The 17370-nt window shown below is 46.7% G+C and overlaps 1 protein-coding gene across 2 annotated transcripts; it reads left to right on the forward strand.

Moving 5' to 3' along the window:
- The first annotated feature begins 167 nt into the window (after positions 1-167).
- On the forward strand, positions 168-11090 carry LOC6597247 (neurogenic protein mastermind). Of its 2 annotated transcripts, none has more exons than XM_026990639.1 (8): positions 168-896; positions 5923-8007; positions 8077-8811; positions 8891-9069; positions 9881-10073; positions 10144-10349; positions 10451-10670; positions 10747-11090. In XM_026990639.1, exons 1-8 carry the CDS (start codon positions 738-740, stop codon positions 11005-11007), a joined length of 4038 nt encoding a protein of 1345 aa, XP_026846440.1. In that variant the 5' UTR covers positions 168-737; the 3' UTR covers positions 11008-11090. The 2 variants fall into 2 exon arrangements, with proteins under 2 accessions (XP_026846440.1, XP_026846441.1); XM_026990640.1 differs by lacking the exon at positions 168-896 and adding an exon at positions 4883-4968.
- The last annotated feature ends 6280 nt before the right edge of the window (positions 11091-17370 follow it).

Below are 17370 nucleotides of genomic sequence, written 5' to 3' on the forward strand. Positions count from 1 at the left end.
CGGACAATTTTTTCGCCAACTTCCTACTAAAATAAAAAAAAATCGAAAAAGCAGCAAAAGCAAGAGCCAAATAAGCAGCAGAAGCAAGTGCTAAAGTAGCCGCAAAGTCAAAGCCAAAAGCAAGTGCAAAAGCAAAGGCAAACGCAAAGGCAGCAGCAAAGACAAGTTTTTTTTTTCTCTGTTCATGTGCATGTGTTTTTGTGTGTGTGTGTGCCAAAACGTGCAAAAGTAAAGTGTGCAAAAATACAGCGAAAATACTAAACAAAAAGCAGACGGCACGAAATAACCAAAGTGCCAGAGAGAGAGAGGAGAGCGAGGGAGCGCCGGAGAGCGTCATCGAACGAACGTGCTCTCTCTCGCTGCTGCTGGCGTGCGAGACGGAGAGCGGAGCAAACACCACACGGAATACATTACTCTCTCTCTCTCTCTCTCTCTATCAAACCCGAACGGGCAGCTGATTTTTGCCGGCAACTGTGTCAGCTGTTCCTCACTCTCTCGCTCTCCCCCTCCCGCTGCCCAAGGCAGGCTCTATATCTACGTTTGGTTAGGAGAGGGTGCAGTAGTGCGGAGGCATAATGGACAGGTTTTTGCTGTTATGCCGCTCTTGAAACGCATCTATGGAGCGATTATCGCTCTAACTCTGGCATTCCACGAACAAGAAGAAGACTAATAGAAGAACCGCAATACGAAAAAGGAGTCGCAAGAAGAAGCATAGATATAAAACCAGCATCATCACCATGTTGGCCTCTGCCACAACCACAACGCCCTCGGCAACGGCCGCAGCGAACGCAACGGCAACAGCAGCAGCAGCCGCTGCCGCCGCACGTAAACGCAGTCGCAGCGCCAGCAATGGCAGCAAACGCAACACAGGCGGCGGTCGCAAATTAACAAAGAGCGTGAGTGTTTGTCTTTTGGTTTTTTTTTTTGTTTTTTTTTTTTGTGTTTTTTCTTCCTCTCTCTTTATTTGTTTGGCTCCTCTCTTGTGCTTCCTCTTCTATCTCTCTCTCTCTGTGTGGCCCTGTCCGCTCTCTTACTCTCTGTTTACATTGCGCGCGCCTGCACGTGCTGTAGCGCTGCCGCCGTCGCGCCGTTCTGCTGATTGCTGCCGACGTTGGCATCGGTTTCTGTGCGCCCATCATTCGTTGCTCTTAACAGCACACAAATTGGGGCACAATTTCTGTTAACCCATTACAAGCGGCGCGACTCTGTCCGTGGGCTGTTGATTAACCCTCAACTAAAGACCAAAGAGAAATCGTAATTCCTTTGGAATAATTTTTATATTTGAATGCAAAAAAAATAGTCTACATTTTCAACAGCAGCAGCAAACCAGTGGAAAAGCAGCGCAGCCGTAGTTGTGGATAAGCAGCAGTAGCGCCGCAGCAATGAACCGTTTAGTTTTGGTTGCGTTCATTCATTTACACCCCACACCCCACCCCTCTTCCACTAAGCCAACTCGTGCGACCGACCATTCGGCTCGCTCTTCGGGCTCGTCTGTCGTCGTTGTCGGAAGGGGGCTAAAAATAAAACGGTATGTGTGTGTGTGAGCGCTTTTTTTTGTGGGCAAAAGGCAATGAAAACGAAAATTTGCGTGACGTCTCTCGACCTTGACTCATCGACGTGAACTTAAACCATGGTAGAATTATTCAGAAGGTATGACCATACCGTTGTCGTTTTTGGTGGCCTAAGTGGATTTTCCACCCTTCTCTCTGTATATGTTGTACATGTGAACGCATGGTATGCCTCTATTAGGTGGGGAGAACTGGGCAAACATCCCATCTCAGGGGCATGTAATTGCATAATGTCCTAGCAGGGACCGTACCTTGAATAATTCTACCATGTGTTAAACGGCGGCAGCCAACGATGGGCTACGACAGCACACGAACACGAATACGAATATTTTGTGTGTGAGCTGTGCGGTGTTGCCAGATGGGGTATGATACCGAGGCTCGATGCTCGGTTGGGGTTTGGTGTCTTGGTTCGATGGCTGTTTGAAGTCAACGTCTTTAGGGGATAACCAGTTTTTACACACACACACATGCAGACGGTTGCAGATGCAAAATTGCAAGTGTGTATTGATGTGTTATCAACAAATTTTGGCAAAAACAAAAAAAAAAAGGAAAGAAACAGGTTCGCTTGCAGCACTAGCAGCTCCCACCGCATAGCCCTCCGAGAGAGAGAGAGAGAGAGAGCGAAAAACTGCAACCAACGGTTTTTTCCTGCATCATTGGAATGCATCTCTCTCCCTCACCCGCTCTTTTGGTAGCACTTGCAATAAGAAATGCATGCGTAATGCCACACCCTCGCACACCCCTCACCCTACTCCTCTCTTATACACCAGTACCCGAATCCGGCCCCCTTCCCCCACCTCCCCCTCACTCTTTTGAAGCATCATATGCCATGGGCGCTCTTTCGTTTCTCTTTTTCGCATGCTCTGGCATTCTCCCATCTCCATCTCCTTTTTTTCCGCTCTCACCCACTCGAAAGGCTGCTGCAACATAATCATCATCATAGATTTATCTCATTCACGCGCACGTGAGACGCGGAGACGTCGAAGCGAAGCGAAGCAAGAGCCAGGCAGGGCCCAAAAATTAAGTCGTCGTCGTCGTCGCTTGTCGTCGCTTGTCGCACTGCTCTGCTCTGCTCTGCTGCCCCGCTGCCCCTCTTCCTAGCTTTGTCCTATCACACACTCTTTTTTTTTTCTCCGGCCTGCTCTCCGATTCCCCCACTCAGTCTCTTTTATACACTGCTGGCTGTGCTCCCATTCAACCCCCCCTCTGTCTCTCTCTAGGCTGTTGTCCCCCGCCCTCCCTCTTCATTCCATTTGCGGTTTGTTATACCCTTTGCCAAAGAGAAGGTATTTTAACTTCAAACAGATGTTTGCAACGCAGAAACAGAAGCATTCTGAGACGCAAAAATTCGTATCCAATACGGAGTGGAGTGGAGGAGGGGCTGTTACCTGTTTACGGAGTGGCGCTAGTGGTACCTCCCTTTGGTCTGTTTATTGGGTATCGATTACCAAAAATAAACAATAAACATTCGACTTTGGTTGAAGTTTTTGCGAAGAGATACATGCCAGTGCGTTTGTTTGGTCTAGCTTTTAAAATAAACATGTGGAAAGAAGATCATAAGAGAAAGTCCTGCAAGGAGGTCTGATCTGAATATATGAATTAAAATTTAATTTAAGATATCTAAGATAATTGGGCAGAAAATAACTATTTTGAGAGGGTGTACGAATAATTGTTGGGTTGAGTGTGTTAATACTGCTTCTACTTTTTTTCCCATTTAAAATGGAATTCCTTTTGATTTCTTGTTGTTTGTGCACTGCTGCTGCTGCTGCTGCCTGGCTGGCTGGCTGGCCCCGCTGTCAGCGTCAGCGTCAACGTAAGCGTCAGTTTCAGCGCCGATGCTCGCGAATTGACAAAGACGCCGGCTGGCTTCGCCTGGTCTGGGCCTTGTTGGCAGCTCTGCCAGCACGCAGCTGCTGCTGCTTGTTGGAAGTTGGACAGAGGAAGAAGGAGAATCGGCCGCAGCAGCAGTGACGCGACGCCATGCGACGCAGCGCAGCGGGAAGCAGCAACTACAAATACGAATAGTTGTTGTAGTTTGCTTTCGCTGTTGTTTTTGGTTGGGCGCGCGCGCGGAAGTCGCAGCGAAAATATTTATCAAAAGCGTCAGAGCAACAAGAAGAAGAAGAAGAAGCAGCAGCAGGAGAGAAAGAGCGAAACGGCAAGAAGAAGAAGAAACACCAGTGGTAGTGTCAGAAGAGCGAAACGAAACGAAACGAAACGAAGCTACGGCAGCGTTTGTCAATCGGATTAATTTTTATTGTACTTTTCTTTAGGCGGCTGCCTGGGTTTTTTCTTTTTTCGTTGTCGCTTTTTTGCAAATGAGCGAAAAGTGCTCGTGTACGTACTCTTGCTTGCCGTCGGCTGCTTCGGCTTCAGCCCGCTCTCTCGCACTCTCACACTCGCTCATTCGTTCGTTTGTTGCCTAACAACAAAACTGCTCTTTTGCTCCCTCTCTCCCGTTGGGTTTGTTTGCGAGATTGCTCTCCCTGCTGTCGTTGGACTCTCTCTACGAAAGTGCTCTCCCGTTGGTTTCTTATTTTGTGACACAAAGAGTTCGATAGAGCAAAATAAGCAGCTCGAAGAGCGGGAATGCGAATGCAATACTTTACATAAAAAACACCTCTCGCTTCCTCTTTGCAGTTGTCGTGTATCACTCTAGCAAATAGCAAAAAGAAACAAAAATAAAAAATTACTCCCGAGACTCACGTCGAGACATCATCCGTCGTCGTCGTCGTCGTCGTGGTCGTCGTCGCCATCGTCATCGTTCCGTTCCGTTCCGTTGTATATTTTGTTTCCCGTCTGTTCCCCGTTTGCCACTCGGGCTGTCTGTTTGTGTGTGTATGTGTGCGCCGCATTTTATTGCTCTCGCTCTTTTGTGTTGTTCGTTCCCTTTTCACCTTCTTTCCATCGGCTTTCCCGTGCCGTGCCGCGCCGCTCTGTCCACTGTGTCTCTGTCTCTGTCGTCACCGTCCCCCCGACTGTGCTACAAATACGCGTATAACAATTTCTGTGTGTGGTGCAAAAATAAAGAAAAAGTGAAACAAATGAAAACTATACACAACTCGCGGAGCTCCCTGGCGCGCATAGATTTATATGTGAATAAAACATAAACTAAATGAGCGGCGTTCGACATAGTAGTCGTTGTGGTGGGGCGTGGGGAATCGGCATCGGAATCGAGAGGGAGTGCAAAGAAAAGAAAAAAAAGAGTGCATAAAGAAACAGCAACGAGTGTAGCAGAAGAAGAAGAAGAAACGGCAATAAATGTGATCAAATTGTAATAGAATGTGAAAATACAAATACACACACACATACGCACTCATCAACCCATACACACACACACACACACACACACACAGGGCCACGTATGTGTGTGCAGAATAATATGCGGCGCTTAAAAAAGGTGAACGGCATTTTGTGGTTGTCTCTAAAAACAAAAAAAAAGCAGAAAGAAAAAAGGCAAAATCCAACGAAAAAAAACTACAGAAACAAAAATAAAAAGAGAAAAAGGGAGAGAGAGAGAGAGAGAGAGAGAGAGTGTGTGAGAGAGAGTTTAAAAAGAGAGCAAAAACAAATGTGTTTAAACAAATGCAAAAAGAAGTGGAAAAAAGCAAAACATTGTGAATTTAATTAAATGAAAACATTCTTTTTTTTTTTGTTTTGCTGTGCGGGTAGCCATTTTCTCATTTTTTCGACTTAAGTTTTTCCACACGTCTAATTTTCGGTTTTCGTTTCATGGGTTTTTGTGTGTGTGTGTGTGCGTGTGAGTGTGGTTTTCATTGTCTTTGCGCCTTTGCTTTTTGATAAAACATTACACGGGCGCACACGAACACACACATCCATAGACGGGCACACTGACACTCACTCGGGCCATCATCAATTGCATTGCGGTCTCTCTCGCTCTCTCGCATGCCGCCTCACAAAAACATTCGCTCTCTCCATCTCTCTCTCTCTGTCTCTCATTCGCTTATTTTGCACATTTTCCTTTTGGGCTGCTGCTGCTGCTGCGGGTTGCCACCCTGTTGGGGATTCAGTGTGCGGTGGCAGCGCTCTCTCTCCGCGAACCAGCAGATCAAAACAAAAGCCCGCAGCAGCCCGACTGGTGGGCAGTGTTGCAAAGCGCAGTGTTGGGTGGCAGAGTGCGAGTTTGGATCTCTCCATCATCATCATCTCCCCTCTCTATCGATAGGCACAAAGAAAATGAAAGATTTCGATCGATTGTGCAAATTATTTGTACTATAATTAAGTGTTTTTTATTGTATTTATTTTAATATCGTTGTTGTTGTTGTTGTTGTCGTTTATTGTGTTTGCCTTTCCGAATGTGTAATGTAATGCAATGCTCTTTAATCTCTTGCAGATGTCCGCTGGCGCGCAATTGCAGATGGCCCCACAGAACACTTCGACCCTAAGCCACCATCATCCCAACCAGCAGCCGCAGCAGCAGCCCCAACAGCAGCTGCAGCAGCAGCCCCCACAGCAACAGCAGCAGCAGGCTCCTCCCCAGCAACAGCAGCAGCAGCAGCAGCACTTTGCCAATCATCACAGCTCGCAACAGCAACAGCAGACGCAACAGGAGCAACAGAATCCCCAGCAGCAGCAGCAGCAGCAGATCCTGTCGCAGCCACACCTACAGATCCTCCAGAAGCATCAGCATCAACTGCTGCCCCCACACCAGCTGCACCAGCAGCAACAGCAACAACAGCAGCAGCAGCATTTCCACCAGCAATCGTTGAGCCTGCACCAGCAACACCAGCAGCAACATCAGGTGGCAGCGGCAGCAGCGGCTGGGGGCAGCAGCAATCCCGACTCGAATATGAGCACTGGTTCCTCGCACAGCGAGAAGGATGTCAACGATATTCTGGCCGGAGGAGCAGGAGCCGCAGCAGCGGCAGCGGCAGCAGCGGCGGCGGCGGCGGGCATCGGTATGTCGGTGCCGCAGTGCCCCAGTTTTCCACCGACCCTAGGGATGCAGCACTCGAACAACGGTGGCGTTGGTGGTGTTGGCGGCGTTGGTGGAGCCAATGACATGTACATAACGACGACGACGGCGACCACCACGCCGGTGAAGCCGCGCACGCCAGCCGAGCGGAAGCGCAAACGGAAGATGCCGCACAATGCGGAGGATGCGAGTGGCGCGGGCGGCGGCGGTGGTTCGGGCGGAGCCGTGAACAACAGCAGCGGGCTGGGGGGAGGCCTGAAGGGCAAGTCCCTGCCCTTTCGTGATATGCCCAAGGTGACCATGAGCCTCGGTCTCGGCGAGCGCCTCAGTGGGACGGGCGTTTCGGGCGGCGCCGGAGGCGTCTCCAGTGGAGCCGGCGTCGGCGGTGGCAGCTCCAGCTCTGGCACAGGAGCGGGCGGCAAGAGTGCGCGCCTCATGCTCACCGGCAGCGACAACAAGAAGATCAACGACTACTTCAACAAGCAGCAGTCGGGCGTTGGAGTGGGCGTAGGAGTGGGCGTGGGCGTTGGCGTCGGAGTCGGAGGAGTGGGCGTTGGAGCGGGCGGCAATTCGGCGACCCTACGCGGCACCCACACCGGCAGCAAGTCACCCTCATCCGCCCAGCAGCAGCAGCAACAGCAGACCACCCAACAGCAACAGCCGACAGTGTCCGTTGCCTCGGGAGGAGTGCCCGCCTCCAGTGTCCAGGTGCAGGTGCAGACCAGCCAGGTGCAAACGAGCAGCGCATACTCCCTGTATCCCGCTAGTCCACAGACGCAGGTGGCGCCCAGCCAAGTGCAGCAGCAGCAGCAGCAGACCGGAGCGGACTTCCACTACGTCAACTCCGGCAAGCAGCAGCAACAGCAGCAGCAACGCCAGCAGCAGCAGCAGCCACAGACTTCCAATCAAATGGTTCCTTCGCACGTGGTCGTCGGCCTGGGGCATGCCCTCAGTCTGGCCTCCATCCAGCCGCCCCTCATCCAGACGCAGTCGCAGTCGGCCCAAACCCAGCAGCAGCAACAGCAGCAGCTCGGTCCACCCGCCACATCGACGGCCAGCGGGCCCGGCGGAGTGGCCGTTGTGGCCTCACATCCCCACCAGCTCAGCTCTCTGGGCGTCGGCGGTATGGGCGTGGGCGTTAGTGTGGGCGTGGGCGTGGGTCCGCCCTTGCCGCCGCCAATGCCCACCACGATCACGTACAGCAAGGCCACGCAGACGGAGGTGTCGCTGCACGAGCTGCAGGAGCGGGAGGCGGAGCACGAGACCGGGAAGGTGAAGCTGGACGAGATGACAAGACTGTCGGACGAGCAGAAGTGCCAGATACTGGGTAACCAGAAGACGATCGACCAGCACAAGTCGCACATTGCCAAGTGCATCGATGTCGTGAAGAAGCTGCTGAAGGAGAAGAGCAGCATCGAGAAGAAGGAGGCGCGCCAGAAGTGCATGCAGAATCGCCTGCGGCTGGGACAGTTTGTTACACAGCGTGTGGGCGCCACATTCCAGGTGAATATCCCCCCTCCCGCGTCTACTGATCTCTTCTTCAGTTTCTAATGCCCTCTTTTCTCCCTGCAGGAGAACTGGACGGACGGTTATGCGTTCCAGGAGCTGAGCCGACGGCAGGAGGAGATCACCGCCGAGCGCGAGGAGATCGACCGCCAGAAGAAGCAGCTGATGAAGAAGCGTCCGGCGGAGTCCGGACGCAAGCGGAACAACCAGAACAGCAACCAGAACAACCAGCAGCAGCAGAATTCCAATTCCAATGATTCCTCCCAGCTCACGGGCGGCGGTGGCCCCGGCGGCAGTGATCGCCTCGGTGGCGGTGGCGGTGCCGCTGGCAGCGTTGACAGCGGAATGGGTGGCCAAAATTCGGGCGCTCTCGGTGGCTCCGGTGCCGGTGGTGTCGGCGGTGGCGGCGGCGGAGGTGGCGGCGGCAGCGGACGCGGCCTCTCGCGCTCCAATTCGACGCAGGCCAACCAGGCACAGCTCCTGCACAACGGCGGTGGCGGGTCTGGCGGCAATGTCGGCGGCAATAGCGGCGTGGGTGATCGCCTCTCGGACCGCGGCGGCGGAGGCGGCCTTGGGGGCAACGACAGCGGCAGCTGTTCCGATTCGGGGACGTTCCTCAAGCCCGATCCCGTCTCGGGGGCCTACACAGCGCAGGAGTACTACGAATACGATGAGATCCTCAAGCTGCGACAGAACGCCCTCAAAAAGGAGGACGCCGATCTGCAGCTGGAGATGGAGAAGCTCGAGCGGGAGCGTAACCTTCACATACGTGAACTCAAGCGGATTCTCAACGAGGATCAGGTAACTGGGGTTGTTCCTTCTCTCTTTTTGGCTCCTCTCTGGTTCCTGTCTAACGAGTCTCCTCGCTGTTTCTCTGCAGTCCCGCTTCAACAATCATCCCGTGCTGAACGATCGATATCTGCTGTTGATGCTGCTGGGCAAGGGCGGCTTCTCCGAGGTGCACAAGGCCTTCGACCTCAAGGAGCAACGCTATGTCGCATGTAAGGTGCACCAATTAAACAAGGATTGGAAGGAGGATAAGAAAGCTAATTATATCAAGTGAGTAGTGAGAGAGTGAGTGGCAAGGCAAGGCCTCACGCGCGAGAGAGCCAAGCAGAAGAGACCGAGAAGAGCACAGAGCACAGAGCAGGGCAGGAGAATAGCAATAGGAGAAAAGAAGAGCAGTATAGTATAGAATATGGAGATACGAGTAGATTCAGCAGGGCAGATTCCGATCAGACGAGGGCTCCTCCTGCAATGATTTCGGGATTCATTGTGTATGTCCGTTCTAGAAGGAAAGCAAACTTTATCAAAGGGCATCCATCGATCCGGATGGAATGGAATGGGACTCGGGTAACGGCCAGCAATTGTGAAGAACGGTGGAATATTGGGATGCTTTTCGGGAATAGATCAAAAGCAAGATTTTCCAGACTGGCACAAGGACGGACGAAGGACTCTTGATAAATCTGCATTAGAGGATTGTTGAATGATTAGAGGCAAAACCAATGTCTCCAACCACCTCGTCACACCTCCAGGAGGCGTACTGTTGCCCCCCGACGAAAGCGCCGTAGATGTTTAGAGACTCCCTGTTTTGGGAGACTGCTTTGGAGGGTACTTTCCGGTTTCCGATAGTTTCAGAGTCTAGGGGAATACTGCGGGAAGGATTTGATTTGCTGTGAAACATAAGCATAAGAAGTTCCCATAAGTGAAAGGGGAACAGAATTAGAAGAATTCATTTTTGGGGGTCCCGGGAGTATACCATTTACAGGCTGGCTATATCTGTGTACTAATGTCTCGTCTCGTTTCTGTTAATTTCCCCATTCATCTCCATCTCTGCATCCTTGCATCCTTGCATCCTTGCGTTAATCAGACACGCCCTGCGGGAATACAACATCCACAAGGCACTGGATCATCCTCGCGTCGTGAAGCTCTATGATGTGTTCGAGATCGATGCGAATTCCTTTTGCACCGTACTCGAGTACTGCGATGGCCACGATCTGGACTTTTATCTGAAGCAACATAAGACTATACCCGAGCGTGAAGCGCGCTCGATAATAATGCAGGTGAGTAGAAGGCAGAGCGTGGCGTGTAGCCTGTTGGAGTGGTGCTTGAGGTACACTTTTTGTCTCGTAGGTTGTATCTGCACTCAAGTATCTGAATGAGATTAAGCCACCGGTCATCCATTACGATCTGAAGCCCGGCAATATACTACTGACCGAAGGTAATGTCTGTGGCGAGATCAAGATCACCGACTTTGGCCTGTCCAAGGTGATGGATGACGAGAACTATAATCCAGATCATGGCATGGATCTAACCTCCCAGGGAGCGGGCACCTATTGGTACGTACTCTTGCTTGCTTGCTGGCTTCTACTCTCGAAAGATTCGACTCATTCGTACTCATTTGTATCCTGTATCTTGTTGGGTTTGTTTTTGTGTTTAGGTATTTGCCACCCGAATGCTTTGTCGTTGGCAAAAATCCACCGAAAATCTCATCAAAAGTTGATGTATGGAGTGTTGGTGTGATATTCTATCAGTGTCTGTACGGAAAGAAGCCATTCGGGCATAATCAGTCGCAGGCCACCATCCTGGAGGAGAATACCATACTGAAAGCCACCGAAGTGCAGTTCTCCAATAAGCCAACTGTTTCGAATGAGGCAAAGGTATGCGTTTGACGAGCATAGAATATCTAATATCCCCTATACTCTATACACTATTATACAATATTCTCTCCCTTAGAGCTTCATACGTGGATGTTTGGCGTATCGTAAAGAGGATCGCATGGATGTGTTTGCATTGGCAAGACACGAGTATATCCAGCCACCGATACCGAAGCATGGCAGGGGATCACTCAATCAGCAGCAGCAGGCGCAGCAGCAGCAACAGCAGCAGCAGCAGCAACAGCAGCAACAGTCATCGACATCGCAGGCCAATTCAACCGGCCAGACCTCGTTCTCAGCCCACATGTTTGGCAACATGAATCAGTCCAGCTCATCCTAGCTGCCAACTAAACGCAATTCCAATTCATAATTCGCCGCCGCCGCCGCAGCAGCCACAGTCGCACAACAACAACAACAGCAGCAACAGCAACAGTTGCAACAGCTGCAACTGCAACAGCAACAGCAGCAGAATCAACAACAACAACAGCAACAACAACAACAACAACAACAACAGCAGCAGCAACATTCAGTAGCAGCACTAGCACCAGTAATACCAGTAGCAAATACACTACAACTACAACTACAGCACCACCATCAGCATCAGCATCACCACAGCCACAGCCACAACCATCTCCATAATCAGCATCAGCAACAACAACAACTCCATCATCAACAACAACAACAACAACAACAACATCACCAACAACCCCAACAACAACATCATCAGCTACTAAACTGTAGCAGCAGCAACTATGCGGCTTCGCTGCTCGACGCGGCGGCCTATTGCTATGAGACTGTGATGGATGCGGGCGGATGCGGCGGCCACTACACCACAAACACAACAAAGCAAACGCTGCCCGCCATGGCTGCCGCCATGTCAGTGGTGGCCAATGCCACATGCACATCCACATCGATGACAACGGGAATGGGCCTGGGACTGGGATTGATGAGCACGACAACGTGCACGGGCACGGGCACCGGTACGGGCACGAGTACGGGCATGGGCGCAAGTACCGGAGCGGAGGCGACATCTCCGCGCGCCTATCAAGGAAAATACAAGCGATGGCAGCAGCAGCAGTTGCAGCAGCAGGCCCAGTTGCAGCAGCAACAACAGATGCTGCTGCTGCAGCAAGAGCTGCTCTAAAGGAACCGGCGCGAGGAGAAGGAGAAGAGAGGCTGCTGCTGGTGTGCGTCACACTGCCAATGCAATGCTTTGTTGTTGCTGCTGCTGCGATGGAGAAACTATTACTAAATATATATATATGTATACATATATATATAGCAGAAAAAGCAGAATAGAAACCAGAGGATAGACCACAGGAACAACAGCCAGAGAGGGATGAGGAGGAGGAGGGTTCAGTTCAGTTCAGTTCATCCTTTCGAGGAATATTTCCAGAGCAAGTCGCAAACAAAAACAAAACAAACAACAACAAAAAACAACTGCAAAATGCGAAAGCAAAAACAAAAACTTAATATAAAGAAACTATATATAAATATATATATATATACGTGAATATATATATATATATATATTAAATGTGATAAACAAGCGTAAAGCAAAAACAAAACAAAAGAAAGGGAAGGAAAGGAAATAAAGCAGCATGAACCGACAAAAGAGAGCGGAAAAGAGCAGAAGAGCAGGAGAGAAGGAGAAAGCGAAGCAAAGCAAAGCAAAGTCTTGGCTAAAAATAGAAGAAGGAGTAGAGCAGGAGAGCACAGGAACGGAGCAAACAATGCGAAAAGAGAAGTAAACGAAGAGCAAGGGGAAGCGAGGGAGAAAGAGAGAGAGAGAGAGAGCGAGCGAGCGAGCGAGAAAGAGAGAGAGAGAGAGAGAGAGAGACAAGCAAAATGCTTGCGATGAAATTGTTTATAAAGGCTGCTATAAACACACTTTTTTTTTTGTTAACTATAAAAATACCAAGCAGAATAATTACTATATAATAAAAGCTAAAGAAAAGCTAATAATAACTGTAAATTAGTAAGTAGGGTGGCATCCAAAACACACACACACACACTGAGAAAAAAGCGAAGCGGAGAAACAGAAGTCGAACGATATTCCCAAGAGAAACGCGTGAGAGAGTTGACAATTTTTTCTTTGTATTACAAAATAGTAATGATAAATGATACACACACACGTAAAAAAAAAACACAACAAACAGCCCCTCCCCCCCCCATAATGAAAAGAAAATAGAAAATTAGCATGGGCTAAAGCCCAACAGTATCGAAGGCGAATAAGCCGAAGAAGAAGAAGGTGAAAGGAAAGTGGAGAAGAGATAAGAATACCAGAGCAAAACGGAGGAGAGGAGACGGACAAGTGATTGCATTGTTTTTTGGGTTTTGTTTGTTTGTTCTACCATCAAACATTATCACATAACACACAGAACAGGACACCGCACGGCCCACACACACCGACATCGTCGACATCGCAGACTGTTTTAATGCGCCTTAAACCCTAACATAACCTAACCGTATCGTAACCATATTTAACTTTTAAATCTATGGATTAAATGCCTATTTTAAAATCTCCAACACACACAGCACTTCGACCTTAATTAATGATTAATTGCCAAAATTGTGGATGTATAGGGTTTTCACCTTCCGCTTTTTTCGACCCACAAATCATATTCTTGTTTGTTTTGTATCAAAATCCGAAATGAATTTGATTTAATCGAGCAAATCCCACACTCGCACACACAATACACCACACACGTCTATAACCATCCATCCATTCATCCACCATATGCCATATACATATTGTATATAAAGATATCCCCTCCTCCCGGCAGAACCGAAACAGAATCCGAAATCGAATGCAATTCCAAAAAGAACAACAAAAACAGTAAATACCGTTTCAAGAAAGGCAGGATAAGGAAACAACAAAAAACACATACACAGATTAAATCCATTATTAGTTTCTGTTGCTGTTTGGGAGTTTTACACGGGATGGGCCACAGAAAGAGGGGAAATGGGAAATCGGAGAGGGACAGAGCAGAAACTTTCAAGGCCACGGTAGACAGAAGATGAGGGGGCAAACCGGGGGTAACAGAAAGAAGGGAAAAAATCAAGAAAAGTGTGAACACGATCCGAAGTAAAAATGATACTTCTAATTAAATCATAAACTAATGTAATAGTTTTTATTAAAAAATTATATATATATATGATACAAAACAAATTATATATATATATATATGTGTATATATAATTATATATATATATATATATATATATGTATATATAAATGTGTTTTTTTTTTTTTAATTTTAAACCGTATTTGTAATGCACTATGCGTAAAATTGTATTAAATATTAATATCCAAGGCATATTAATAGAATTATACTATATATAAAAGAAAAAAAATTATATAAAAACAGCAAAAAAAAAACAACAAAAACTACCAAGCTAAATGTTTCAATAATATATAGATCTATATGTATGTAAAACCGATATGAGATCTGCCTAAAGCCAGACAAAAAAAAATAATACCTACCTACATATATCCCCATGCTCGTTGAGTATCGGGTGTATAAACGCCCCCCCCTCCCCACACACACACACATGCACACACAGTAAAAACTAGGGAGAAATGAGGTGGGGAAAAAGAGAAAGCCTTTCTTTCCACGAAGTACATTTTTTGTTTGCCCAAAAGCAACGAAAGCGAAATAAAGGATGATATCCAAAAAGAGAGCTGAAAGAGAAATTAGTTTTAAAAAGCGCTAAAGTGAATATGAAATATTGTGTGAGAGAAGAGAACAGAGGCGAAGGATAGCAGGGAGAGAAGCGAGGAGCAGCAAAACAGAACACAGAACACAGAAAACGGACAACCGAAAGCGGAAAGCCGAAAACAGAAGATGCTGCAACAAGAAGCAAAACAAAAACTCCCTAAAAAACAAAGTATCAAAAAATGAATTGTAAATATTTATATAAATAATTTATGCCTAATTAAAATTAAAACTAAACGAGGAAAAGCTGAAAAAAGCAGAAGAAAACAAAAAAAAAAAAACAAACAAAGAAACAATATGTAGACGAAGAAGAAGTTCTACAGAGAAGGTGGCAGAGAAGAAAGAGCAAGAGAAGCAGAATGAGAAAGAGAGAATAAGCTGCAAAGGCAAAAACCAGAAATACCATTTCAGAACCGATTTGTATATGTAATGTACGTACTTTCCTTTAATTTTAGCCAATCAATCAGTTTGTAAGTCTTTTTTTTTGTTGCCCCAAATGCGATAACGATATGATGACTACTATATAATGGCCGATATTTGTTTCCGATTGTGTAAAACGATTGTGTTGGCATTAGCTTTTAGCTGATGATTGATGATTGATGACTGCATGCGTGTGAGTGTTGATTTTATTTGTAGAGACAGAGAGAGTGTGAGGAGAAGATCAGATGAGATGATGGAGGAGGAGGAGGAGGAGGAGCAGGAGGGTAAGCAGGAGCTTGTGGAGTGGAAGAGAGCGCGAATCTATCTATATAATATATTTGTAAAATGCACATTTTTAAATTATAAATGATACATATTTAAAATGCGACTATTATTATTATTATTATGATTATTATTGCATATGGCGTACCATTATCATTATTTTTTATTACCACGGATCGACTCGACTCTTCTTCGACGGCTTCGATCCGTTCGAGGCCCGGCACACAGCCAATCCAGACACATACACACAAACACACACACACTCACATAAACACAACAAAAGGAAGAAGCAAATGAGTAGCAGAGAGACGGAGAAACAGAACCAGAGAAACAAAATAAACAAGCAAAATGTTTGAAAAAATAGAACCTTAAAACAGATGTTTTTTTTGTTTGAAATTTCCTTCCCCCTCGCCCCCGCCATGGTATATGGTATATATTTTTGAGTTTTTTGTTTTTTGCTTCGGACAGAAAGAGAAAAAGGCATAAGCTTGAAAAATTAAATACCTACTAAGTGTTTAAATAGTACTAAACGAATCAAAATAAATATACTTAAAGCAAAAGCAAAGACAAAGCAAAGGAAGGCAAAGGAAACGAAACGAAACGAAAGCAAAGGTCGGGCGGGAGGCAGAGGGAACAAGGAAAAACGAGCAGGAGCAGCAGCAGCATCACTGGAGGAGAAGCACGGGGGGAAGAATAGATAAAAGGAAACAGAAAACCAATTGAATTATTTGTTGAGTAATTTATTAAATAATAATTATGATAATAATTATATAAAGCAAAAAAAAGGAACTTTAATTGAACCGAAGAGAAGCGGAAAACAAAAGAGCAGAGAAACATGAAAAGCAAATAACAAAAAGCGAATATACATATATATGTATATATACATATGTATGCATATACATATATATATAGTATATTATATATATAAAAAAATTATTTAATAGTTATGCTAAAAAATTATTTAAACGAAAAAATGAAAAGGAAGGGGAGATACGAGAGGAGAAAGAAGAATGCATTCAGTACTGGAACCCCTCCCCCAAAAGCCACCGCCACCGCTACCGCCACCGCCTCTGCTCCCTGCTTCCGGCTCCCATCCCACCCGAAAACTGCAACTCCCGCCCTCGCCCACTCTCCCCCCTCCCCCCAACAACCACCACCGCCATACCACACCAGGACCCATGGGAATCGAAGAAAACTCAAATATGTAGAGAAGGATAGGGAGGGCAAGCAAAAGAAAGCGCGAAGGAAGGATGGTGTGTCGAGGCGGAAAACGAGAGCAACTGAGAGAGAGAGAACGAGAGAGCGGATGTGGAAGATACTAAATCAATAAGTAAAACATAAAAAAGTAATAAATTAATTAATTTCCCAACAAAAGAGAAAAGAAACGAAAACAAAACAAAACAAAAGAGAACAAAAAACAAAAACCGAAAAAAAAACAAAAGACGAAGCATTGAAAATAAAAAAATACTAAAATGATTGTGAAACTCTGAGTGGTGGGTGGGAGCGGAAGGATTTCTTGGCGGGATTTAATGGGCGACAGAAACTACGAAAATATTGCATTTTTATTTAAAATTAACGAGGAACCACCGCTGGAACTAGTATGAGCGGCGCCACAAAGCGGAACTTCTAGAACCAGTGCAGGCGTCACCGTAAAACTAGTGACTCCGAACTTCTAGAACCAGTGGGAGAACCAAAACTGATCCGCTCGCTTTACTTCGAAAGCTGTTCGGCTATCGCTTGATATCGTATGGGCGTGCTGTCAGAGCAGAGGAGGCGGCGGAAATACACATCGAATGCCTTTTTTCATGGGCGGATTTACGGTATATTTTGAAAATGATAAGGTATCCGGTTTCGATAGATCCGATAATAATACTGAAATCAATGAAAAAACAAGAAAATACCCATTTAGGATATATTATTGAGTTGAAGGTTTATTTACGGTATTTTAGTATGTAATGGTGTATATAATCCATCTTTTGAGTTTCGTTTTATTAGGGTATAGAACCACTTTCAAACTTCGCTCGCAGCTCTAGTGACTATAGTGTGACTATAGCTCTAGTATCTTATGGGCACTGCTGTTGAACTTTGCAACTACGTAACGTTTTTTACATTAATATGTAGTTGATATGTAGCAAAATGTGTAGTTACCCACTTACGTTTCATTCCGTACACACTTACGTTTCATTCCGTGCAAATTACGTTTTATGCTTTGACCTTTTTGTTTATAGTCAAAAAATTGCTAATAAAAACAGTTGTTAAAAAATAAAAGCCTACCAATTGTT

The sequence above is a fragment of the Drosophila persimilis genome, unplaced genomic scaffold (genome assembly GCF_003286085.1).
Source record: "Drosophila persimilis strain 14011-0111.01,24,50 unplaced genomic scaffold, DperRS2 tig00000606-arrow-arrow-pilon, whole genome shotgun sequence".
In the NCBI taxonomy this organism is placed as follows: Eukaryota; Metazoa; Arthropoda; class Insecta; order Diptera; family Drosophilidae; genus Drosophila; species Drosophila persimilis.